The 26492-nt window shown below is 47.8% G+C and overlaps 1 protein-coding gene across 2 annotated transcripts in view; it reads right to left on the bottom strand.

The window, feature by feature from the left end:
- The window catches only part of LRRK1 (leucine rich repeat kinase 1), a 111012-nt gene that overhangs the window by 63801 nt on the left and 20719 nt on the right, over positions 1 to 26492 (bottom strand). For both annotated transcript variants that reach the window (XM_037145915.2, XM_037145916.2), the window contains exons 3-4: positions 4868 to 5031; positions 1797 to 1968 (exon numbers count right to left, since the gene is read on the bottom strand). In XM_037145915.2, the coding sequence (XP_037001810.2) occupies positions 1797 to 1968; positions 4868 to 5031 (336 nt within the window). The remainder of the gene's footprint in view (positions 1 to 1796; positions 1969 to 4867; positions 5032 to 26492) is intronic.

Genomic DNA, 26492 nt, shown 5'->3' with positions numbered 1-26492 from the left:
CTGCCACGTTGGTCCTGTTTTCTGGAACAGTCTCCGAATTGCTTATGACATTTCCCCCCACATCATTGTGAACCCACCTGCATGCCCCATAATGCCAGGCGAGGAAAAGCCGCATTCCAAACAGAATGAGCTGTGATCATAACAGAACACAAAACGTGTGGGGGGAGGACGAGAAGGCACTACCCTGCTGTTATCTCTGGGCACTGAGATTCTGAACGGTCCCCTCCCCCAGTGCAGCCCCGACCTCATCCCTAGGGTAGACTTGCAATCGGGGGTGTGGATTTGAGAGTCGGGCCATTTAGGGTTAAAATTAAGCTGTGTGACCTTGCACGACACATTTCTTAAGCTCTCTCTGACCCAGAAGCTACCGAAGAGCTGGGACCCACCTTTGTGAACCAGCCTCCGTGTCTCCGAAGCTCGGCAGAGTGTCCAATGCTGGGCAAACGCTCAAAATATGTAAGCCATGCATTTAGGTGAGTGGGTCCGCTGGTGTGGACTCTTTGGGGCTAGAACAGAGCTACTCTTGGGGATCCCTGAAGACAGGGAGTGAGCCATCGGCTCCCCAGGGTGCCCAGCTCCTCCTGCTTGACCCAATCTGCATCCACGAGCCCCAACACGGCCCTGAATTCTACCTCCGCAACCTTCTTCTCCCTCCAGACACGAGGCGGGCACCATCTCAGAACTATGACTGCAAATCTGTTTCAAAGCACACGGTTGGACTCCCCTTAACAGGATCGCTGTGTAATTTGCAGGGCCCCCTGTTTAAAAATTATTAAACATTTCCAGAGAGGGACTGCAGAGTGTTCAATTAAGCATGGGGCCCTTCTAAGCACAGGGCCCTGCGTGGCTGCATGGTTGTACAGGCCCGAAGCCCGCTCCGCACCCAAGCAATACCATAGTTCTCAATGGCCACTGGTGAGGCAATGCCTCAGCCTGTAATTGTAGCGATGCCTGGACTTGGACAATGTTGCAGATCCAAGCCACTGTGGGAGATTAAAGGAGACCAGGTACCCTGAGCCTACCAAGAGCAAAAAATGGCTTGTGACTAAAAAAGCAGTATCATGTGGAACACGCAAAACATGCAGTAATATTTGGTGATGAAAAGAATTGAGCTGTGAAGACGCGAAATGACGTGGAGTAAACGGAAATGTATACGCCGGGGGGAAGGAAGTCAACCTGCAAAGGCTTCCTACTGTAGGATTCCAACCACAGGCCGTTCCGGAAAAGGCAGAATGACGGAGACAGCCAAAGGTTGCCATGGGGCTGGAGGTGGGGAGGGAGGGAGGAACGAATAGAGGATTTTTAGGGCGGTGAGGCTATTCTGCGTGACACTGTAATCGTGAAAACGCGTCACCAGACATTTGTCCTCACCTGTAGAAGGTACCACCCTAAAGGAAACTATGCCTTTTAGTTAGTTGTATTGGTTCAACAGTTGTAACAAACGCACCACATTCATGCAAAATGTAATAACAGGGGAGACTGTGGGGCTGGTATATGGGACTCCTCTAGACTTCCCTATTAATTTTTCTGTAAACCTAACACTGCTTTAAAAAAATAAAATCTATTTAATTTTAAAGAAAGGAATGCAGACCCTGTTTTCTTTACCAAATGTAGTGTGAGAGGGTTTCCGTCCTGAGTGGAAGGGAAGGAGGCGTGGGGTGTGGCGTCGCTGCTGGAACTCATCATTGGGGAAAGTGTGAAGAAAGAAGTATTTTGGGGTGCAGCCCCCCAGCGCCTGTCTGGTTCCTAAGAGGGTCCCCGGAGTGGCGGTGGTGCACGCGTGACCTGGGGTTTACCTGTTAAAGACTCGAGGAGTTCATGCGCGACGTCCGTGTGCCCGAAGTGAGCCGCCACCACGGCCGGGTTGTCATCCGTGGGTTCTGGGGGCAGCACCACCTGTTTCTGTGTGAGAAGGTACCGGACGGTCTCCAGGTCCCCGTAGGCCGCCGAGATGCTCAGAAGCTGGCCCTGGGTGACACAGAACAGGGGCTCCGTGAGATCTGCACTGTGGGAAACCTCTGAGGGACTCAACGCTGTGTGCTCTGTGAAGTCGTGGGCAAGACCGGAGCCGGGCTGTCCAGCGCGGCCCCACTGGCTGGCCGCCTGGGGCTGCTGGGCACCTGGAGTGTGGCCCGTGCCAAACCGGAGGTGCCAGGGGTACAGAATCACATGCGCGTTCAGAGATGTAGTACAATAAAAGGTAAACCATCTCGTCAATAATGTTTATATCGATTCCCTGTTGAAATAATGATCTTTTAAAAGAAATCCTTGCCTGAGGGGATGTCTATTGATTTTTAGAGCGTGAAAAAGAGGGAGGAAGGGAGAGAGGTAAAGAGAGAGACATCAGCGTGAGAACCAATTGCCTCACGCATGTGCCCCAACAAGGGATCGAACTTGCACCTGCAACCCAGACAAGTGCCCTGACTGAGACTCGAACCCACAACCTTTTGGTTTACAAAGTGATGCTCCAATCTACTGAGCCACCGGGATCAGGGAGAAATGGTGATCTTTAATATATGCAGGTTAAACAAAAATACATTATTAAAACTCCACCTGCCTGTTTATTTCTTTGAATGTAACTGCTAGAAAATTGGATGTTTTAAATGCGGCTGGCAATGTGTTTCTTTGGGAGAGAGCTTCGGGGGCGGGGGTCGAGTATCCCCAGGGCACCCCACTGGAGTTCAGGAGCCATCTGACACATGCTGTGTGGACCTGCGTGGACAGGAAGGCAGCCAGGCTCCCTGAAGGACCGCCACCTCCTCCTTGGCCAGTGACTGGTACTGGGACAAGACAGATGGGGGGGGGCTCAGACCTGAAACCGGGGATGAAGATCTTCCAGCAACGTGCAGTGGGACCCTTGACTTGGTAGCCCAAGGAAAAGGATAGGGTGGAAATTAGACCCTATGGGTCAGGCTGTATATATATATATATATTATATATGTATGTATCATATGGATCGCATGCATCTAGATTTGTTATCGTACGTGCAGACCAGGGATCGTGCCCTGACCGGGGATCGAACCTGCAACCTTTCAGTTACAGGATGACACTCTGACCAACTGAGCCACACCAGCCAGGGCCAGGCAGTATGTGAATACATGAACAAGGACATGCAGACTCAGCGAGGTCTCACAACCTGTCTGAGATCACACAGCTAGCCAGGAGCTGTCGTAGACGGCCTATAAAAATGGCTCTGACTCTTCACGGGCTTCCCTGGGTCTGCCCAAAGGATGCTCAGACAGATGCCGGGTGGGTGTGTGCCTTGTGTGACTGCATCACCAAAATCAAAGTCCTCCCGACAGGTGGCTGCTTCCCAGGACCTGGGCTCCAGCATTGCTCAGGGAGGCGGATGCAGAGCCCGGGCCGGAATGAGACTCTTGGTGTGATGCCAGCATCTCTGGAGGGCCAACTGCTTGCGGGACACTGGGCCCAGCACTAAAGGTGCCAGAGGCAATTTCTGGCCTCCCTGAGTTTATTTACAATTACGTTTGAGTCATGAATTTGCCTAAAATGGCCACCAGGGGGCGCATGTTGCTTGGTGAATAGTTCAGCAAACCGGCGTCTTTGGAGACCACTGTGGGGTGAGCTGGGCAGGGATGGGTCAGCCCAGCCCCAGGGATGGAGACTGGTGTTGATCCAGCTCGTACCACGTGCCTGGCGTTAGGCAGAGTACTTTACTCGTGTGCTCACACTTAACCCTGAGAGCAGGAATGGATCTGTATTTGCATCTTTTAAAGTTTACAATATTCCTTTAAAGATAGATTACTTTCTGTTTATTGATTTTTAGAGAGAGAGATTTATTCTACTTATTGACACATTCATTGGCTGATTCTTGTATGTGCCCTGACCGGGGATCAAACCCACAACCTTAGCGCTATCAGGATGATGCTCTAACCAACTGAGCCAACCGGCCAGGGCTGTTATTTACATCTCGCCTCTATGGATGAAGCAATTAAGACTTGCCCACGAGGAGGAGGCTTCTGAGTCATCGGAACTATCAGGATTTGAACTGGATTCTGTGTAGCTCCAAAAACCCACGTCCCCGGCTCTCCTTCCCAGACGCCCCAGGAGATGCGGGACTTGGAGAGAGAGGCTCGCGTTCTGGAAGTGGAGAGAAGGGCCTGGAGACCAAAGGGATGCCTGACGGGTACGGTAAGGGACGGTGTGTGTCGGGAGGGCAGTAGACAGTCCCATATTCGATAGGACCGGAGAGGAAAAGCCCCCTCCGCTGTGCGCAGGGCCCGGTCCCCCGACGCTGCCTTAGGAAGAAAAGCCACAGGGCACGCGCCAGCCCAGTGAGTTGGGGGCCGACAGCCCATCCCTACGGGAGATCATACCGAAACTTGCGGATGGGACATTTCGAGAGAGAAAGCAGAGCGGAAGGTGAAACTCACAACGGGACTGTGTCCGTGTGAGAAACGACTCGGGTCGGCAGGTTGGAGGGATTTCTCTAAAACTGCTGAGTGCGGAGTTGGGGTGTGTTAGGAATACTTTTCCTCTCCTGTCCTTTTTTTTCCCCTCTGCTTTTATGTTTTTTCTCGATTCTCCTTTTTGAGCGCGTGCTATTTTGATCATGAAAGAAGTGTGAAAGGGGTCTGTGGACTAAACCTGCAGGTCGGCCTTTTGCTCTTTACACGTTGTCACTCCTCCCCTCCCCCCTGGGAAGGTGGCGGTGGTGACCTTGGGTGATGACAGGTGGAGAAGTCACCGCGAAAGGACTGGCACCCGGTAAGTGTACGTGTGAAATGAGGCATTTCCAGGACACAATAAAAAATAACCCTGTTGCAGTAATGGCGGTAACAGGAAGACCCGAGTGGCATCCTTTGCCCTTGGTTCTGGCCAGGGGGAGAGCCGAGCTTGACCTTACCTTCTCCAGCTGGGACGTGCTCTCGTCACAAACCTCTCTGAGCAAGTGGCGGGCTCTGCTGGGGTCTCCCTCCTTGTATGCGGTGTGGATGTCTTCCGTCCCGGGACACCGTGCTGTGGGGTCACTGCTGGGCGTGGACAGCTTGCCGCCCATGTCCTCGGCCCCTGGGGGGACAGAAGCACACACAGGGTCACTGTCACGGCTGGCTCCCAGGAATCGTTAGAAAGGTACTGTCTGACCCTGGCTGGGGTGGCTCAGTGGGTTGAGTGTTGGCCTGTGAACCAGAAGGTTGCTGGTTTGAATCCCAGTCAGGGCACATGCCTGGGTTGCAGGCCAGGTCCCCAGTAGGGGGCGCATGAGATACAACCACACACTGATGTTTCTCTCCCTCTCTGTCTCCCTTCCCTTCTCTCTAAACATAAATAAATAAAATCTGGACTTCCGCCAAGATGGAGGCATAGGTGGATGTGCCGTGCCTTCTCACACAACCAAGATTAGAGAAAACTAAATATTAGCAACAGAAAACACAGCCAGAACACGGAAAATTGAACTTTTCGGAAGTCCGTTAACAACAAATTCTTCAGCCTGACCGGTAAGGGGCGAAACCAGCAGCTGGCGGAGCGGGGTTGCACAGGAGGACTCGGCCAGACACACTCAGGCCCGCGGAATCCAGGCGCAGTGTCAGACCTAGTGAGCGACCCAGCGAGCAACCAGGCGAGCGACCTCGGGGGAGACAGCCGGGCCCGGGGCTGCGTGTTGACTGAGGTCGCGCATTTGTGCGCGGGTGGACAGGCGAGGGAGTGGGCGGTTGGACCGGGCCGGCAGGTCCCCACACAAGCAGCAGTGGAGGGCGCCGCCATTTCCCTGCTCTGACCCCACCTCCACATACAGCGTCATAACCCAGCGACTCTGAGTGGCCCGGCCCAGGTGAACCACCTAAGGCATTGCTCCTCCGCACCCAGCTGTGAGAAGCGGCAGAGGGGGTCGCCATTTCCCCGCTCTGGCCACGCCCCCACGTACAGCGTCACAACCCAGCGACCTGGGAATCCAAGGCACCGCCTCTCACACTTAAAGGGCCCGAACAGACCAAGAATGGCGCAGGAGGATCTCAGAGCCCCAGAGCCAATAAATCTAAGTGATGAAGAAATAGCAAAACTCACAGACGCACAGTTTAAAACATTGGTGATCAGGATCCTCACAGAACTGGTTGATTATACCAACAAATTAGACAAATATATGAAGGCGAAACTAATTGAAATGAATGGAATTACACAGGACACCAATAGCAATGAAAAGGAAACTGGGACTCAAATCAATGGAGTGGACCAGAAGAAAGCAAATAATGGCCAAACAGAAAAGAGTCAGGAAGCAAGAATTCAAAGAAATGAGGAGAGTCTTAGGAACCTCCAGGACATCTTTAAACGCTCCAACATCCGAATTATAGGGGTACCAGAAGGGGGAAAGGCACAGCCACCAGTGGAAAACTTATTTGAACAAATAATAAAGGAGAATTTCCCCAATCTGGCAAAGGAAACAGACTTCCAGGAAATCCAGGAAGCTCAGAGAGTACCAAAGAAGTTGGACCCAAGAAGGAACACACCAAGGCACATCGTAATTACATTAGCCAAGATTAAAATGAAGGAGAGAATCCTAGAAGCAGCAAGAGCTAAGGGGACAGTCACCTACAAAGGAGTCCCCATCAGACTGTCAGCGGATTTCTCAAAAGAGACCTTACAGGCAAGAAGGGGCTGGAAAGAAGTATTCCAAGTCATGAAATCTAAAGACCTACAACCAAGATTGCTCTATCCAGCAAAACTTTCATTTAAAATGGAAGGACAGATAAGGTGCTTCTCAGATAAGATCAAATTCAAGGAGTTCATCATCACCAAGCCCTTATTATATGAAATGTTAAAGGGACTTATCTAAGAAAAAGAAGTTAAAGAAACATGAACAGTGAAAGGACAACAAACTCACAGTTATTAACAACCACACCTAAAACGAAAGCAAAGTAAAAGGACAGCTAGATCAGGAGTGGAAACATAGAAATGAAGATCTCAAGGAGGGTTAGCAACAGGGGAGTGGGAGGAGGAGAAGGGGGGAAGAAGGTACAGAAAATAAGTAGCATAGACAGTAGATAGAAAATAGATGGGGGGGGGCAAGAATAGCATGGGAAATATAGAATCTAAAGAACTTGAGACACATGGTCATAAACTAAAGGGGGGGTGATGGTGGGGATGGGGGTAGGGTGGAGGGGAATAAAGGGGGAATAGAACAACTGTAACAGCATAATCAATAAAAAAAAAAGAAAAAAAAGAAAATCTTTAAAAAAGAAAGGTGCTATCTGTGGCATAAATCTGGGGTGTTAGGAAGAGAAAGGGATTGCTTTGGCATGCAGCCAATGTCAGCAAACATAGGGGACCCTGGGACCTGGGCCCTGCTGGAGGGACTTCCTGTGCGGGCTGGCACTGAAGTGAAGCTGACTGCAAAGGTACCGGGCAGCCAAGCGCAGCCGCGGAGGGTTCTGCAGCGAGACTGTCCCCTGGAGTAGCCGCCTGGCCGGGAACTGCCAGGCTGGTGTTCTTGAGGACAATGGAGAAGCAGGGTCTTTCATGGGACAGCTGGTGGCCCACCCAAACTGTCCCTTGGCTGTGTTCCCAGCAGAGAAAGAAAGAGTAAATCCTGGGAGTGTGGAGCCCTGTGCCTCTCTGCTAGGAAACCCCCTACATGAGGTGGGACTGAGAACCAGCGGCCTCCACTCCATCCCTTGCTGCGTACAGAAGATGCAGAAAGAAAGGAAGTCAGCTCCTATCCGCACGGAGCCCCGACTCTGGGACAGGGGTTCATGATTACGAGGTCTGTGAACCCCAAAAGGCCTCAGAGGGTCCTTATGTATCCCAAAATTGCACACACAACTTGGTAGGTGTACACAGGTGTGTGTATGTTTTTCGGGGAGGAAATTCAAGGCTTCCACCAGATTGGTGACTGTATTAGTGACACAGACGTCCACGTTTTATCTCTAGAGATATTATTTTAAAAGACCGCAGACTGAGGCGTGAATTCTACTATTTTTGGCCACGGTTACCCAGCCCGTGTTTGCTGGGAAGAGGCGGAGGGGGCCTGGGGTTCGGTCTCTCAGGCTGAGACCAAACCCACCCCATCTCTCGGCTGCCTCTTGGGAGGGATGAAAAACAAAACAAAACAAAACAAAACAAAACAAAACAAAACAAAACAGCTTTTAATTGCTTTTCGAAAAAGGTAAATTTGGAGCAAGGTTAGCTCCCACATATTCCTAACAGCAAATCACATTATGGCAGCTAACATTCGAAAAATTAAAAATTCATTTATTCATAATAGCATAAAAGTTACGTGCTGAGAAATAAGTTTAACAGGAGGCGGCCAAGAGCTGCACACGGAAAACTGTGGAACACGGCAGAGTGAAAGCAAACATTGTATCAGTGCAAAGGCATTTCAGCTCACAGGTGGGGTGAGTCAACGGTGCTCAAACGTCAGTCCTCCCCAGTTTTATCCCCAGATACAATGTAACCCCAATAGTCCAACAGGCTTTTTTTGGGAGGGATAGAAGCTGGCCATCTGACTCTCAGATTGGTGTGGAAATTCAAAGGACTTAGAATATCGAAAGTCGTCTTGAAAAGTAAGAGCGTCGGCAGACGTACATTGACTGGGTTTCAAGTCTTACCGTAAAGCCACACCAATCACGACAGAGGGCTGGTGGCAGAGCCAACAACCCACGGGACAGGAAGCAGTCGAGAAATGGGCCGACACTGGTACCTCCACATGCTTTCTGACAAGGGCACCAAAGCAATACAGCGAGAAAAGCAAAGGGTTTCCAACACACGCTGTTGGGACTGGACATGCACGTTGATTGGAAAGAAAACCCAGCCCCTGGCTCTCACCGCAACCTCGAATGACTTTGAGATGCATCACAAATCTAAGGATGGAACTAACTATAGAGCTTCTGGGGGGAAAAAAACGCCAGAACAACAGCTTCATGATTTGAGAGTAAGCAAAGGTTCCTTAGGACCCAGAAAGCGATCACCATGCAAGAAAAAAATTGCTAATTACACCTGACCACAACTTTCAACTTCTGCTCAGTCAAAAGACCGATCGGCCATTTAAAAATGAACAGGCAAGTTACATATAAAAAGAAAGCGTTCGCAAAACATATTTTTAAAAAAGCAATGGCATCTAGAATGTAAAAAGAACTATAGCTCAGTAATCAAGGACAAATAACCCAATTAAAAATGGGCGAAGACGGGAACAGCTAGAAGATAGTCAAAGAGCTCAGGATCATTACTCATCAGTAAACAGCAAATTAAAACCGCCAAGAGACAACACTAGACTCCCAGAAGATTCACTGAAATTGAAAGAGAATTGGTGAGGGCATGGGACAGCCAGAACTCTCAGACTTCATTGGCTGGAGCATGAAATAGCACAATCACTTTAGGAACAAGCCTGGGGTTTCCAAAACACCCACCCTGCAACCCACGATTCTATTCTTAGATGTTTACCCAAGACAAATGCATCTAAAACTTGTACCCAAGAATGTCCATAGCAGCTTCATGCATAACATTTCTAAACTGGAACTGATATAGTCTCCCATCAACAAAATGGGTAAATAGCTAGGTACTGTGGTGTGGTAACCACTCAGCCATAAGAAGGAATAAACTACTGATCCACGAAATAACAGAGAGAAGCCTGAAGACTTATGCTGAGTGAGAGAATGATCACACAAAATGATTCTAATCTATGGGTGAGAAAATCAGAGCAGTGAGTGGTTAGTTACTAGAGGTAGGATGGACATCAGTTTCCTGTTGGGAACCGCCCTGCCTGGTTCCAGGAGGTGCGACGCCCCTGTGGCTAAGGCTGAGTGAGCGACCTTCGGACTAAGGAGACAAAGCTTATCTCCCTGGCAGGAGCGCTGCTTCTGCTCCTTTTTCCATAACTGGCCTCCAGTGCTTGGTTGGTTAGCCCATGACGGGTAAGATTCCCCAAGGGGGGGGACGACCTAAGACAGGCATGATCACGTTCAGGCCCCAGGGAAGGACTTGGGGGGCCATGGGGAAAGGGGGTGATGGACCCTCACCCTTGGCTTTGACAGACTCTGAGTCCTCATTTCTCCTAATTCCTTGGCTATCTGCCTCCTCTGCCTGACTTAAGCCTGAAACAATAACAGAGGGCGGTGCACCCTGTGCTGGAAAGGGCAGGCTCCCTGGGTGGTCAGGCCTGAGAAAGGATATGTAAAGAAGCCTGCTTTGCTAAGAATGCTCTTAGTTAAATGATAAAGGCCCAGCAGGAAGTGAGTTTGTTTCCCAAAGTTTTGTAGCCTTTTAGCAGATAGACCAGGACTCAGAAGAAGCCCTCAGAGTCCTTTATATGCTCTCTATCATTTGATCCTTACTGCCTGACAATGATTAATGAGCTGTACCTGTATTCCTGTGCAAATAAAAGCCTGTCTAGGCAAGGGTCCGCGTGCTCTCCCCTTGAGGGAGTAGCCGTGCCGTCCCATTTCCTCCAGAGGACTCGGTTGTCTGTGTGAATTTGTCTCTTGTCTCATCCATGATGCCCTGGGCACTGCGGGCAGGTGCACTTGGCAGTTTACCAGGGAAGGGACATTAGCAAACTGGGTGATGTTTCTAAATCTTTAAAAAAAATTTTTTTATTTGTTTCTTTTTAGAGAAGAAGGGAGGGAGAAACAGAGGAAGAGAAATATCAGTGTGCGATTGCCTCTCACACGCCCCCTACTGGGGACCTGGCCTGAAACCCAGGCATGTGCCCTGACTGGGAATGGAACCAGCGACCCTTTGGTTTGCAGGCTGGTGCTCAATCCACTGAGCCTCACCAGCCAGGGCCATATCTTTATGGAGGATTTCATTACACTGGTGTTGCTTCAAAACCTATCAAGTAGTCCAATGAAGGTATGCATCTTTTGCTTTATATAAATTTTACCAAAAAAAATTATAAACAACATTGAACAGTGGTCAATAAATACGAATGCTGATGCATTTGCAGGTGAAGTATGCAGGCGCTCCCAATTTTAAAATGCATTCCAAATAACGGACAGATGGGCGGATAAAGGAACACATTGGCAGACACTCAAGCGAGTGATTTTAGAAAACGTGAACAGGAGAATCGAAGTGCTGGGCATGTGGATATGCATGCTTCTGTCCACCCTGAACTTGGCCTGAATGAGCCCCAGGGGCTGCAGCACAGGAAGGACCTGCCCAGGAGGAAAGTCGGGGACAAGCTGCTTACAGCAAAGGGGCTTGACACCCTCTGGGGTCTTTGCAGCTCACGTTCCCCGTGGCAAAGGTGAGCGCTCTGAAAATCTGCCCATGGACACGAGTGCCATGTGCATTGTTGCTGAAACATCAACACAAGATCGCTGTGTCTTCATGGAGGTGACTGTGGGCTTATTTCATGTTTTTTACCTTTTGGCTGTGTATTTGTGGAGAGAAGAATCAGAAAAGGGCTGAGTGTGTAACTGGTTATAGATGTGAAGGCGGCTTTGCTTCTTATCGCATGTAACAGTCTCCATTAATTATTCACAGTCAGAGACCCAGGGACATGGAAGAGGGGGCGGGAGGGGGAGAGCTGAGGGCAGCATTATCCATCGGAAGGGACCCTCAATTACTCCACTGGCACCTTTCAGAGTGAAGCCAATATCTGCCTCACCTCCCTAAAAGACAAGTGTGCGTGCAGGTGCGTGTCTGCGTGTGTCTGAGCAAAGGAACCTCTTCTATTCACTCGAGGGATGTAGACAGAAACAGTTCATCTCACAGCCCCAGTTAAACCACACGGAGGAGGTGGGACCTTGGACTTAGGCCGTGTGTGAAGTGAAAAGGATGGCTTGACTTTAACTGGATCTTCAAAGAGTATAATGAATGTGGAGTAAACGATGTGATAAGAACCAAGGACCTGCTCAGTTCTAGTTACATTATTTTTTCAAGGTGGTGATGTTTTTGGTTTTGAACTTGATTTTCCTAAGTTGCTTGGACAACGCTTAGTCATGGACCAGGAGGCCTGGGGGGACTGGGCTGATGTTCTGGGAAAAATGTCAGTTCATGAAGATGCACTTAATTTAATCTGCCAACTTCACTGAATTCCCTGAAATGATAAGGAGAATGGTTTTGTATATTTTCATTGAACAAAAAAAAAATGCCAGCGATGAGTAGTACTAAGAATGGGCTGGGAGGGATTTAGTGATAAAATTATTGTCCATTTTTATATTCCAGGCTCCCCTGTGATGGAATTATATGACTGTTTTATTTTAAACTTTAAAGAAATAACAAGTAAGAAAAGAACACACTCCCATTGAAAAAACCCTGAATAATACAAAAATACATCACATACGAGGCACAAGTCCTCCCCCTCACACACTAGACACCTCTTCTTAGAAGTAAATGTTTACTTTTATAGCAATTTTCCCCAAAATACTAATTTTATATTTGAGAATTGGTGACCTCTGATTTAAACTTAAAGCAGGGGAACATATTTATACTATTTGTGATTATTTGGTTATTTATTTGTGCCTGTTCATTAACAGTTGTCCCTAATTCTATTCTCTAATACAGTAAAACAACACAGCTCCAAACATTTTTCTCATGCAGATTTAAAATTCATATTAAAACACAACCCTCCAAGCTTACTTGATTTCAATCATTAATATATGAAATCAGTCTCTATAGTTAGTAGGAAAGTAAGAGCGAAGCCTTAGAATGATTCCATTTCAAATTTAAAAAGAAACAATCCCTTTTTGTTCTCTAATATAATGTGCCATCATTTTGCTATTAGCAATAAAAATTCCTTACACACACACACGTACACACATAAACTACAAACAGGTATCTTGCTTTTAATGCAAAATAAATGTGCTTAATGAAGTATGTAACGAGGCAAAGGAGACCAAGAGCAAAGTTTTGTTTCTTAAAAAAATTTTGGGGGTTGGTGTTTCTTGTTTTAGGAGTGAGTCAGCCAGAAGGAGGAATGAGTGAGTGGACACTGTGATATAGGATTCAAGTACACATGAATTCTGCATGTGTACTTACTCAAGAATACGAGAACCATTTACAATGAGCTTTGAGATGACATGTGAATAGATTCCTGGTTGGGATAAATATTAATACCTACACAGCTATTTATATGTGTTAGACATGGACAGTAAGTTCAAGTTCATCACATGAAAAAGCATCTGGTTAAAAAAATATTCCCAAACCCAGAGAACCAAGCGCACGCCGTCCTTAACAGTCACTGTCGATTTAATAATTTATTTATAAAGAAATACTTTCAGGAAAGATGGAATGTCTCCCATCTTTAGCTGTTCCTAGGAGAAGTACTGAAGTTGCCAATAATTCAATCTCTAAATGTCATTTCTATAATTTGGGTTCGAGAAAAACACATGATTCCAACAGCAGGAGAACTTAACAAAAATCATCCTTCACTTTTATTCTGGGAAAGTAATAAAAGAAAACCCCACGAATACTAGAGAGTGACGTCCGTCTGTAAAAGTCACGCCACTTATACCTACAGCTCCCTGTGGCCTTCACCTTGATCAGAGTCCTCTTTCTGCTGATCTTGAGCCTGTTCTGTCCTGACATCTTAAGAAGACATCCTCATTTTTCCTTCTAGAACAATAGTTGTTAAATGATCCCTCCTGACCCAATAATCAGAATAAAATTTTCTCTCTACTGCTTTTATTCCCCTCCCTACAAACCTGGGACAATGGAGAGCCAATAAGAAAGTGGCTTTAATTCTCTAAGTTGGAAGTGTTAGCCTATTCTAGAAATATCTCTATGTATTTGCATTTAATTCTCTCACCTCCACCAAAGAAAACATAAATGAATGCTGTCTCTCTCAATTCAGAATTTGTTGCATCCTCTGTACAAACTAGAAAAGACACTGACATTTTATTTGCACATCTGTGGAATTTTAAAAATTACATTCACTTCCATCACTAGGACAGCAAAAAGTAAAAATATTCCCACCCACTCGTAGTTCACGGCAGCCGAACACGCATAAGTGCACAGGTAAAACTTGACAAAGCTACTGACCTGGTCATATTGGTTAACGACCTTCCCCTGTCATCCTCCACCGAGTCCCCATGTGGCCAAAGCACAGGGGCAGGGGGCCGTCCCTCCCCGCTGGTTCCACCCTCCGGCACAGCAGGACTCGCCTACTGTAGCCCTGGCTTTCCTCTGGCTCCAAGGATGCTTCTTTCTTTGCCAGCTATTGCTGGAGAGATTTAGCCTCAGCAGCAGTTTTCATCCCTGGGTCGAATTACGGTGAAATTCAACCCTTTTAGTTCTTTGGGCAAGATGCACAAGTGGGGGGGTGCGGAGGGCAATATGACCCGGAGGGTGACCCTCAGCAGTAATTCCTCACCCGCTCCAGATGGCTGGTGCCCGGCCCCATCGCACTGGGCCACTTGCACGGTGTCAGGAAGGCAGCGCTGAGAGCCTCGGCCTAAACCAGGGGCCTGGCAAACGTCTCATACAGAACAGCAACCTCCCGGCACAGATATACAACTTCTCGGTGGGTACCCACACCTAACCGCTGGCAATGAATTTACATTAATAAAGGTGGGGGGGGGGAACAGGGCATTCTCCAGGGTGGGCAAAAGTAGGTTTACAGTGGTGAGTACGTGAAACACAGTTTATTCTTGCTTACCGTTTTTTAATTGATAATCATATCATTGATTATTATTAACCTACTTTTGCCCACCCCTGTGTATATAAACAAACCATGCAGGGTTATACCATACAGAAGATTGCTATTTTCTCCAGAAATAAAAAAAAATACAATCAACGCTAGGATGCTATGTTATGTTCACCACAGTGAGAAATGCAGTGACTTCTAATGTTCACGAGTGGCCAGAGCGTGGCGAACCGGGCACACAGGTCAATGGGTTGGTGGGGGGGGGGTAGCTGGCAAATGGTGCAACTCTTTCAGGGAGCAGGATTCAGGGCAAGGTTCTGCTGGTTCACCCATGGTTTTTTCTCCTAGAAATATACCTGCAGAAATAACGTGGCACCAACAAAAAATACATTCCTGGGCTATGCATTGTGTGCCCTGCAGAATTACCAGTGAGGGAGCCTGCCAACCAGGTACACGGCCAAGGTCCGGGAGTCAGGGAGTAGCCGAGATGCCCCGCGTGGACTGGTGCTTGGTTTTTTGTCATTTAACTTCACGCTCACAGCAGCGTGATGAGTGGGTGCCATGCTGTCCCATTACAGACCAGGGGACCCTGGTGAAGGCACTGTTCCCCATGATGGAGCCAGCATCTAGCAGGGGCAAGAGCGGAAGCAGGTCCTTCTGACTCAGGAACCCCCGAAATCTCCACGGTTCTGCTTTCTAATTTAGTGCCTGTTCTGGACTGCCTCACATTTGTGCTCCCCCAGATTTGTATATTCTATCCCTAATCCCCAAGGTGCTGGAGCTAGCAGGTGAGGGGAGGGGAGCAGGCTGTGAGGGCAGGGGCTCCTCCTAATGGGATTAGTGCCCTGTGAGGATCTGAGGAGAGAAGGGTGGTCTGCAAACTAGGAGTTGGGCCCTCGCCAAGATCATTCTCCCACAGCTCTGATCTCCGACTGCCCAGCCTCCAGAAACGTGAGAAGTGAGTGTGTTCTGTGTAGGTCCCAGTCTGTGGCAGGTTGCCATAGCAGCCGGAGCTGAGTAAAGGTGTCTCCAGGTGCTTCCTCCTGAGGAACTGCTATGCAGACATTAAAACTGATGATAATGAAAATACTTGTATAATATTAAGCTACAAGAGTGGACTATGGGGTGGAGGCTGGGAAAAAATTCATCGCACAGAACACTGTTCGACAGGATTAGAAAATGGGCAATGTGAAAGAATTCAACCCCAGGTTGGTAGATTAAAATGCTTTGTAAAAAGGTTTTGGATGAGTAGTGTTGATTATTTTTGTTTATGAAAGTTTCATCCACCCTGGCTGGTGTGGCTCAGTGGATTGAGTGCCAGGCCTGGGAACCAGAGGGTCGCCGGTTCAATTACCAGTCAGGGCACATGCCTGCGTTGTGGCCAGGTCCCCAGTAGGGGGCACTTGAGAGCCAACCACACACTGATGTTCCTCTCCCTTTCTTTCTCCCTCCCTTTCCCCGCTCTCTAAAAATAAATAAATAATAAGATGTTTTTTTAAAAAAGCTCGTCCACCTGCCTGTCTGTCTCTCTGTTTAGAAAGAAGGACTCAAGGACATCCATAAAGAACAGCAGCAGTTGTCTCCAGCTGGTGAAATGACTGGAGATTTTTGTCTATATGTGTTTTTTTGTGCTTTCCAATATGCATCTTTTTCCCCCCTCACCAAGCTTGTTTGATTTTGAAATTAAGACAAAAAACGAAAAGAGGAAGCGTATCCAGCACAAAAGCGACTTCTTACAACCTGACTTCACCAATTCGTTCTTTGTGAGCAGCAGCTGCTAAACCGAAGCGACTCTCTGCTCTCGGGCAGACCGAGGCTTGACCTGACTGCTCTGGAGAAAACGACCAAAGAGCCCAGACGATCTCGTGGGACAATCATTGGCAAGGTGTCCCAGGCTTTGAAAGACAAAATAAAACCGTCTATTCACTGAGCACCGCCAGGTGCTAAGAAGCCCACTTCTTCCCAGCACCCTTGCGAGGTGGCGGTCCTCATCCCCGCTCTCCACGCTGTGACCACTGTTCATTCGAGAGGCTTCCCCCACGCCAGGCTGAACAGCAGAGCTGGGGCTGGGACGCCCAGCACCCGCCATCCACGCCAGCCCTCCACTTCGCAGCCTGGGGACCGGCCCAACCAAACGTGGGACACTTATCCGCAATGTGACATTCCCGGCGGACAGCTGGGAACTGAAAGATGAGCCGATCCCGTGCCATTAGATGGAAAAACCCAGAGACTACCTGCAGTGGCAGAAGAGAACCCGAAACACGGTGAATCCTTTCCTGGGCTTACTGCCTCTTCCAGGTTTTCAAGTATTTATTGCTTGTGCATTCCACACGGATTTACCACCTTCTGGACCCTGGGGACACAGTGGGTGGGATGTGATGGGCAGTGAGAGCTAGGGTGCGGCGCTCTGTTCGTCCCCCATTTTCCTCTTAAACACCTACGACAGAAACCGTGCTCGGGACACTGGGGATGGTCAGCAGGCAAATGCTGACCAGGAACAGAAAGGAGAACAGTCGGCTGCAGAAATAAAAACCACAGAGCGAGACAGTTCCCAATTTCGAGACTCTTTCCCACATTAAAAAAACAGTACAGTGTGAAGATCCAAAAAAAATCAGTCATCCTCTGACCTCCGGGAAGGCTGTCGGGGTCGTAGACAGTGAGGGGCAGGCCAGCCTTCATCACAGCAACTCCCCTTCTGTGCATTTAAAAAGCACAATGCAAAACAAAACAAAACAACCTCCCCCTCAAAATGACAATCTGCATAAAGATGCTGATTGCAACGTTTAGTGTAGCAGACCTGCTGGTTATTTACGGTGATTATCAAATGCAGTAAAACGCTCATCGCTTTGAGCACACGGAGAGCCCCCACAACACGAGAACTAAACGAGAAGGCAAGACCCCAATGTGGTAACAGGAGTGTTTCTTATTCGAGAGAACTGGAGGTGACCTTTGCCCCTTTCCCGAATTTTCCAGTTATTTCTCTGTCGCTGCTATCATGGAGAAATCTTTTTTTTTTTTTAATATATTTTCCAGGTGAACAAAGCAACATTTCGAACTGAATGCTGCCTCCTCTTGGCAAAGTTGGGCACAAGGGGAGGAAGGAAGCATCTCCATCCTGAGGGAAATCTTGGGTGAGGCACCCAGAGTTTTCCCAGGAGTGTCTTTTGCCGAGAACCATGAACCGTGCTAGAAGACAGGTGACCGAAATGGAGCTGTGACAGTGAGGGACGCATCTATGATCCCGTCCATCAGTAGTGTCACTCTGAATGGCCAACGAGCACGACTCTCTTACTAAGAGAATGCTCTTGCCCATCTGGCTTTGGCTTCCGGCAAACAGCTTCCTGCTGCGGGCCCTTCTCCAGCCCACCTGCTCTGGAGTCTGGCCACTTCAGCACCACAGGGGCAGGGTTCACGTCAGGTCAACATCTAAACTGTCTCAAGATAACACTCTGGGGCTTTCCGATTCATAAAACTATCCCAGGACTTAGTCACACTGGCTGCCCAGGAAGGCAGCCCCGGGGCACAGACCGCCAAGGAGAGGGTGGAAGACAGTGGGTGACAGGTACGCCCCCCCATCTCACCCAGCTGGGCGTGCGAGTTTAGGGCGCCCCCGGTGCTGTGCCCAGCTTACAGGGGTGGTTGTGGGGCTCTCAGGAACAAAAGCATGCACAGGAAGTGCTCACAGTGCAGGCCGACCCTTCACCGCAGGCCGGCTGTGGATCGATGCTAAGACTCACTGCTGCTCTTTGAAATAAAGTTAGAAACTTGGTCTGTGCCTACGACCTGTGAAGGCCGCAGGGCTCATCGAACTCCCCAGCCATCGGGGATAGATTACGTCCATGCAAACGCACAGGTTGGTGGCTCTCTGAATCTTATTTCCTGAGCTCCGGCTCAGGGGTGAGCGGATGCCATTGATGTGAGTGAGAGGCAACGAGCATTTGTGTGAGATCCAAAAGAATAGCTATTTTGGAGGCACTGATTCAGGCAGAAACTGAAATAGCGTTGCAAACAGGAGGCAAAGGCAAGGGGCATTTATGAACAAGGGCGGGCAAGAATTACATCGGCAGAAGGGAGGCATTTCTATTGGCACAGATTAGCTGACACAGTGACGCTCATTGTAAACGATGTTTTAAATGTGCAGTCTGGTGGTCACCGGGCCAGTAGCCATAGTGTCTGCTTTCTCGTTATCTCTCCAAATGGTTTTGGGGGCACAAGGTTGCTTTCGGCCCAGTCCAAAGGTTAATTTGCCCTGTTTTAACAGCGCACAATTTGAGACATGAGACGTGCCAGGCCGGTCCTCTGGGATGGCAGCTTCTTCCACCGAGCGTGAAATAGCACCTCTCTGTGGGTTTGATTTGCGGTTCCCTAATCCCTAATGGTGCTCAGCATCTCTTCGTGTGCTCGCTGGCCATTTCATTTCTTCTCTGAGAAAGGCCTATTCAGATTCTTTCCTTGTTTCGTTGTCTTTTTGTCGTTGGCTTGTTGAAGTTCTTTATTTAATTTGGACACACCCTGTTTATCCGAGGGTGTTGGGAACCTCCCTGCCTGGTTTCAGAAGCTGTAACACCCCCCATGGCTAAGGCTGAGTGAGAGACCTTGGGACCCTAAGCCACTAAGGAGACAAAGCTTATCACCCAGGCAGGGATGCCGCTTCTGTCCCCTTTATTTCTCACCCTGCTTGGCCCTGAGCAGATGACCAGTTAGCCAATGATGGGTAAGAGGCCTCAAGGAAGAGAAAACCTAAGACAGGCATGGTCATGAAGGGGCCCTCAGGGAAGGACTTGGGGGGCTATAGGAAAAGGGGGTGATGGACGTTTGCCCCTCAGCTTTGACATAGCCCGAGTCCTCATTCTCTCGGCAAGAAGTCTCCTGATCTCTTGGCTGCCTTACTTCCCCTGCCTGACTTAAGCCTGAGACAATGCTGGAGGTGGGTGAAGCCCTGTGCTGGAGAGGGTGGGTTCCCCTCAGGCCTAAGCAAGATTGCATAAAATCCTGTGAAACCTGCTTTGCTAAGGATACCCTCGATTTGAATAATAAATGTCCGAGCAGGAAGTGAGTCAGTTTCCCAAAGTTTTAAGGCCCTTTAGCTAACAGACCCTGACTCAGAATAAGCCCTCAGGGTTCTTTGTATGTTATCTATTGTTTGATCATTACTGCCTGACAATGGTTGATGAGCTTTACCTGTACGCCCAGTGTTCCTGCGCAAATTAAACCCAGTAAAAGCCCATTGGGGAACAGGCTCCTGGCCTTTCTCCTTTGAGAGATTGGCCACCTTTCCCCTCCAAGGAGATCATGTCTTGGCAACTTATTCTCGTCTGTGGTGGCCGTGGGGGCCCTGCAGATGGAGCTGTCCCACAAGAGAGATAATTTGTGAATATTTTTCTCCCATTCTGTGACCTGTCTTTTCACTTCTTGATGATGTCCTTCAACATTTTTCATTTTGATGAAATCCAATTTATCGATTTTTCCTCTTGTCACTGCTTTTTTAAAACATTTTATTTATTTTTAGAAAGAGGGGAAGGGAGCAAGAAAGAGAGGGGGGGGAAACATCGATGTGATAGAGAAATATCAATCACTTTCCCCTGGTACATGCCCTGACCACGGCCTGAACTCACAACGCAGGCATGTGCCCTGGCTGGGAACTGAACCAGTGTCCTTTTGCTGTACAAGATGACGCCCAACCCACTGAGCCACTCCTGTCTTTTAGGTCCTGTCACTGGTTTTGGTATCATATTTAAGAAACCATTGCTTAATTCAAGGTCATGGAGACTGAATCCTATGTTCTCTTCTAAGAGTTTTGTAACTTTAGCTCTTTAGCTCTTACATTTAGGTTTCTGATCCATTTTGGGGTTTTGTTTTGTTTTTTTAAATTGTGTAGGTGGGAATCCAACTTCATTATTTTGCATGTGGATATTAAGTTGTGTTAGCACTATTTGTTGAAAGCGTGATTATTTTCCCATTGAATTGTATTAGCACCCCTGGAAAAAATTAGCTGACCATACATGTATGGGTTTATTTATAGACTCTTAGCTCTATTCTGCTGATCTGCGTGTCGATCTTTATGCCAGTACCACACTGTCTTCATTACTGTAACTCTAATTACTCTGGGGTAATCTTCTATCGCTCTGTGGTTCTCCGGGCATATCCCACTATCTCCTGCCGGGGCTGGAGACAGAACATCCCAGTCCCCATGGCCCTGTGTGCTGGGCCAGCTCACCCCATTCTAGAGCTGGGAAGACAGGCTCAGCCCAGGGCAAATGAGGAGCTGAACTACGCCCCAAGCGGCTGTTCTGGCATACTGCAGCATCTGTGCTGGGCTCGGCCCAGACCATAAAGTGAGGTGTGTTTGTGGGAGGGCCCTGCTCCCCTCCCGCCTGCCACCATGCCCACGGGTCACTCTGCCAAGGATTACTCTCATGCCCTTCCTCATCCCTCCATCTTCCTATTGCCCCAGATGGAGTCCGACTTCACCTTCCTGGTGCAGGGCAGACGCGGGGTCAGGCAGACAGACAGGCAGACAGACATGTGCACACCGGAAGACAGGCCGGCTTTGGGAAAAACTCCCGGGGGTCTCTGGAGAGTAGGAGAGTAGAGATTGAAGTCAGAGATTGTCTTGGGCCAACTTCTGGGGAAGATTTGGGCAAAGGAGTTCAGAGGCTTGGCTGCGTATTTTAAGTGCATTCCTTGTGGTTGCCTTGTCAAGAAACGTTAGTTAAGATTCAAGCTGCTTTGTGAATTTGTTTCAGGGGGTCAGGCTGGAGTTCCCTTACAATGTATCACAGTGCTGGCTCAGGCCACAGCGTGGCTCCGATTTCCCCGAATCTTACAAATAGTCATTTCTCCCCCTCTCCTTTCTTAACAAATGGTGATGTTTTACAACTTCCTTTTCCCATGTAAAAGTCCTTCGGTGTTGCCCTGGCTGGTGTAGCTCAGTCGGTTGGAGTGTCGTCCCGAAGATCAAAAGGTTGCCAGTTTGTTTCCTGGTCAGGGCACATGCCTAGGCTGTGGGTTCCATCCCAGCTTGGGGCGCGTATGGGAGGTACTGGTCGATATTTCTCCCTCACATCGATGTTTCTTTCTCTGTCCCCTCCCCTCTTTCCAAAAAGCAAAAAAAGCAATGAAAAATGTCCTCAGGGGAGGCCTGGCTGTGGCTCAGTGGATTGAACATGGGCCTGAGAACCAAAGGGTCACTAGTTCGATTCCCAGTCAGGGCACATGCCTGGGTTGCAGGCCAGGTTCCCCAGTAGGGGGCGTGTGAGAGGCAACCGCACACTGATGTTTCTCTCCCTCTCTCCCTTCCTGCTCTCTAAAAATAAATAAATAAAATATTTTTTAAAAAAGGTCCTCAGGTGAGAATATATATATGAAAGTTCAGTGGCGGCTGCTGGTGACCCAGGATATCCTTCCTCAGAGTGGCTCTGTGGTCTCACTGAAGGACACTTAGGGCATTTCTAGTTTCTTATGTTTCCTTCAGTGATGCACTGAACATCCTGTGTGTGTGTGTGTTTCTGCTCACCTGGTTGAATTCCTAGTGACGGAAGGGGCAGAGACTCTATCAAACCTTAACTTTTATGATGATCGCCAATTTGCTTTCCCAAAAGTCGCACCAATCATATCGTTCTTATCAACGCCACGTCAGTGCAAACTAAAATAATTTTAAAATGAAACAAAAGTTGTAATAACAACGGTCACACTTTCTGGCTTTTTCCTACCTGCAAAGCAAACTGACAAATCTCAGAACTGGTTTTGGTTTATGTTTCTTTCAATACGAATGCTATTTAGTATATGTTCCTATGTTTACATACATTTCTATCTTTTTCAATAAACTCAACTTCCTATTTCTGTTTTTCGAGTTCATCAGAAAAGTGAAATGTTACTTTTGTCATGGACCCGCAAGTGCTCTGTGCAGATGAAGAGAGTGAGTGCTTTTGGGTCCATGTTGAAATCGTTTCCACCCGCTTGCTGTCGGCCACTCGACAGAGGCTCTGCCTCAGAATAGTTCTGATTGTTATGCAGTTGCTTTCATCAGTTTTCTCTTTTAGGGTATCTAGGTGCTGTGCTGGGCTTAGGAAAAACATGCTTCCTTACTTCAAAATTATTTTAATGTTTCGTTTTCCTAAGTGATTTTTTATCCTCACCTGAGGACACTCTTTCATTGCTTTATTTTTTTGAGAGAGAGAAGAAGGGAGAGAAACATTGATGTGAGAGAGAAACATTGATCAGTTGCCCAGACTGGGGGGTCGTACATACCTGGACAAGAGATTGTATACACCCAGACTGGGGATCGAACCCACCACCTAGGCATGTGCCCTGGCCAGAAATCGAACCCACAACCTTTAGGTTATAGGACGACACTCCAGCCAACTGAGCCACACCAGCCAGGGTACATTTCCCTAAACTTTCAATGGTGATCATTTTTTTAAAAAAATTATTTATCTTTAGAGGGGAAGGGAAGGAGAGAGGGAGAGAAATATCACTGTATGGTCACCTCTCATGGGTCCCCTACTGGGAACTGGCCTGCAACCCACGCATGTGCCCCAACTGGGAATTGAACTGTGATCCTCTGATTCGCAGGCCCAAGCTCAATCCACTGAGCTAGACCAGCCAAGGCTAATGGTGGTCACTTTTGTGTTTAAATATTTGATTCAACTGAAATGGATTTTGGTCTGCAAGTGAGAAAAGTGATATATTATTTCTTTCCTATTACCAAACACATTTTCTTTTCTGGACTAACTTGAAACTCTAAATAGTAAAGCAAAATGGATGTGCATTCCAGCCCATTTTCCCTCAGTTCTGCTGCTTTCTTCTCTGTTCTTCCCGTTTAATCGCCAACCCCCCCCCATTACCATGGCGTTGTAATAAACTCTCATGGAACAGACCCCCCTCCTCCCAGCCTACTGCCTCCCCTTTGAATTTCCCCAGCCATTCTCATCTGTTAATTTTTCTGGGTAAAAAAAATCACTCTCCTGTTTTCATGGGCCAACCAGAAATCTGTCCGTATTTCAGTGACCACTGCACTGAATTACAGAATCCACTTCTGAAGAATTAACATATTTACAACGTTAAGTCTTTCCATAGAAGAGAGAGGTATGTCATTTTTTTTTTACTCAAATATTCTTTCTGTCCAAGGTTTAACATTTGCTTCGGATTATCCCTATTTCCCCAAGATAGCTTATACTTGACTTATATTTATTTGCTAACTAAGTCAAAATGAAAAAAATTATCCACTTATTGCATTCAAAGTTTCCAATTTCGGTTTTCTGGGTTTGTGAGTGGATCTCGATAGGACATGGAGTTCTGCGTTAACACCCACTAGACACAGCGCCAACGTGAAGAGGCCCCAGGTATCCATAAGGAGAAATCGAAGGAGAGGATGCGAATCAAAGGCTATGAAGGGAAGCTAAAAATAAGTAAATACAGCCAGTCTCGCATATGCTAAAACATGCTGAACCTCACTTATCCCAAGAGAAATGCATGTAAAACTACACCCAAACACCATATTTTTACACTTGAAATTAGGAAACACCAGAAGTTTGGTAACTGGCACTGTTGCCAGGCCGCTGGGGAGACAGGCAGGTACAGGCATCGTGGAAGACGGCGGCGAACCGGAAATACTCGGGGGAGGGTGCGTTGGCAAACGTGGCGGGTTTTTAGACGCATATGTTGTGTGAGCCATCCCTTCGAAAATTTGCTGTACAGGTGTGCTTGTTTAGAGGTGAAAAGACATGGCAGCATTATTTGTGCTAACAAAATATTAGGGGCAGTGCAAATGCCTATTAGGAGGAGATGGCTTAATGCTCAGGGTATAGTTATACAGTGGAATACCATGCAGCTGTCAAAAAGAATGGTGATGGCAAAGGTGGTGGTGACGATGGTGATGGCAACAGGGGTCCTGATGATGCTGAGGAGGATGGTGAAGATGTAATAGCCTTCATGTAAAATGTGTGAAAGAAATTGACAAGGACCGAACTGTGTGCATTATCAGGCACATTTTATATAAAAGAGGAGAACATAAGAACCTATACTTGTTTTACACAGATATGTTATATATACTAATGCTGGAAGGATGTAAGAATCGAAGAATTATAGATCAAAACTTACGGTTTTTCAACCATGCGACCATATTTAAACACCTAAAGTTTTAAAATGTTGGCGAGGAAAACAATAGGGGGCAATTTGCTCCTCCTTTTCCTCTGCACGCCTTCAGGCAGAGCTCCACCCCCCTCAAATTCAAACAACAAAAACGTTGACTTATTGGAGCCTAGTGAGCGACCGAGCAACTCACCGGGTGAGCCACTGCAGAGGAGACAGTGGGGAGGCGGTGCAGCGTGTTGACTGCGGTTGCCTAATTGCTCGCGAGCGAGGGAGTGGGCGGTTGGACCGGCCGCGGCGGCGGTGAGAGAGGGCGGCAGCGGCGATAGAGGGCACCGCCATTTCCCCGCTCTGACCACGCCCCCACATACAGCGTCACAACCCAGCGACCTGGGAGTCCAAGCCGCCGCTTCTCACATTTAAAGGGCCAGAACAGACCAAAAATGTCGCAGGAAGACCTCAAAGCCCCAGAGATAAATCTAAGCGACGAAGAAATAGCAAAACTCTCAGACGCACAGTTTAAAACACTGGTCATCAGGTTCCTCACAGATCTGGTTGATTATAGCCACAAATTAGAGAAACATATGAAGGCTAAATTAAGGGGAAATGAATGGAATTCCACAGGGAAACCCATAGAGATGAAAAGGAAACTGGGACTCAAATCAATGGAGTGGACCAGAAGAAACCAAATAATGGCCAAACAGAAAAGAGTCAAGGAGCAAGAATTCAAAGAAATGAGGAGAGTCTTAGGAACCTCCAGGACATCTTTAAATGCTCCAATATCCGAATTATAGGGGTACCAGAAGGGGGAAAGACACAACCACCAGTGGAAAAACTATTTGAACAAATAATAAAAGAAAATTTCCCCAATCTGGCAAAGGAAATAGACTTCCAAGAAATCCAAGAAGCCCAGAGAGTACCAAAAAAGTTGGTCTCAAGAAGAAACACACCAAGGCATATCATAATTACATTAGCCAAAATTAAAATGAAGGAGAGAATCCTAGAAGCAGCAAGAGCTAAGGGGACAATCACCTACAAAGGAGTCCCCATCAGACTGTCAGCAGATTTCTCAAAAGAGACCTTACAGGCAAGAAGGGGCTGGAAAGAAATATTCCAAGTCATGAAATCTAAAGACCTACAACCAAGATTGCTCTATCCAGCAAAACTTTCATTTAGAATGCAGCACTTTTAAAATACAATAATAAGAGCAGATTACAACAAACACAACAGAAACAACAGAAAAAAACACAGAGAGGGGGGGGAAGAAGAATTATTGCACAGAAGAGATGGGGGAGACGAGTAATACAAGAAATAGGAAAATGTAAAGTTGAGAAAAATAAAGTAAGCGGATTGTAGTATAAAAAAGAACTCTAATAAAAAATGACCAGCAGATTTGCCTCCACACTGGGCTGCCATCTGCCTTCCACACCGGAAGGCAGGCAGGCAGAAAAGATGGAAGAAGGCCAAGGTCAGGGGTCGGAGGTTAACATGTGTAGTGTGTGGACTTGAAGGGAAACCAGTGGGTGATTCTCACATGGCCTCTGAAGGCTAAAGGCAAACGCCACATACATGTCCATGTAAGATCATAATGCTTAAGGAGAAGAGAACACCCCCTGCCCCTTTGACCTAAGACCCAAACTCTCAGATCTCTGATGGGAGCCACAGCTCGGGTTCCTGGGCTCCTCTGTGGCGGGTTTTCAGTGTGTGTCCGGCCTGGACGCGCGCCGCTCTGTGGCTGCCCCCTTCACGGCTGTACTTCCTGTATGGAAATGCCCACTGGAGCAGCGGAAAATCGTTCAAGTGGAGCACAAACCCTGGCTGGACAACAGTACGGCTCTTTGTTTTCATAAGTGATTTTCGG

Source organism: Artibeus jamaicensis, unplaced genomic scaffold (genome assembly GCF_021234435.1).
Source record: "Artibeus jamaicensis isolate MK-2021 breed Jamaican fruit bat unplaced genomic scaffold, CSHL_Jam_final scaffold_612, whole genome shotgun sequence".
NCBI lineage: Eukaryota > Metazoa > Chordata > Mammalia > Chiroptera > Phyllostomidae > Artibeus > Artibeus jamaicensis.
Note: the sequence above shows the minus strand (reverse complement) of the source record. Positions and strands in the feature narration are given on the sequence as shown.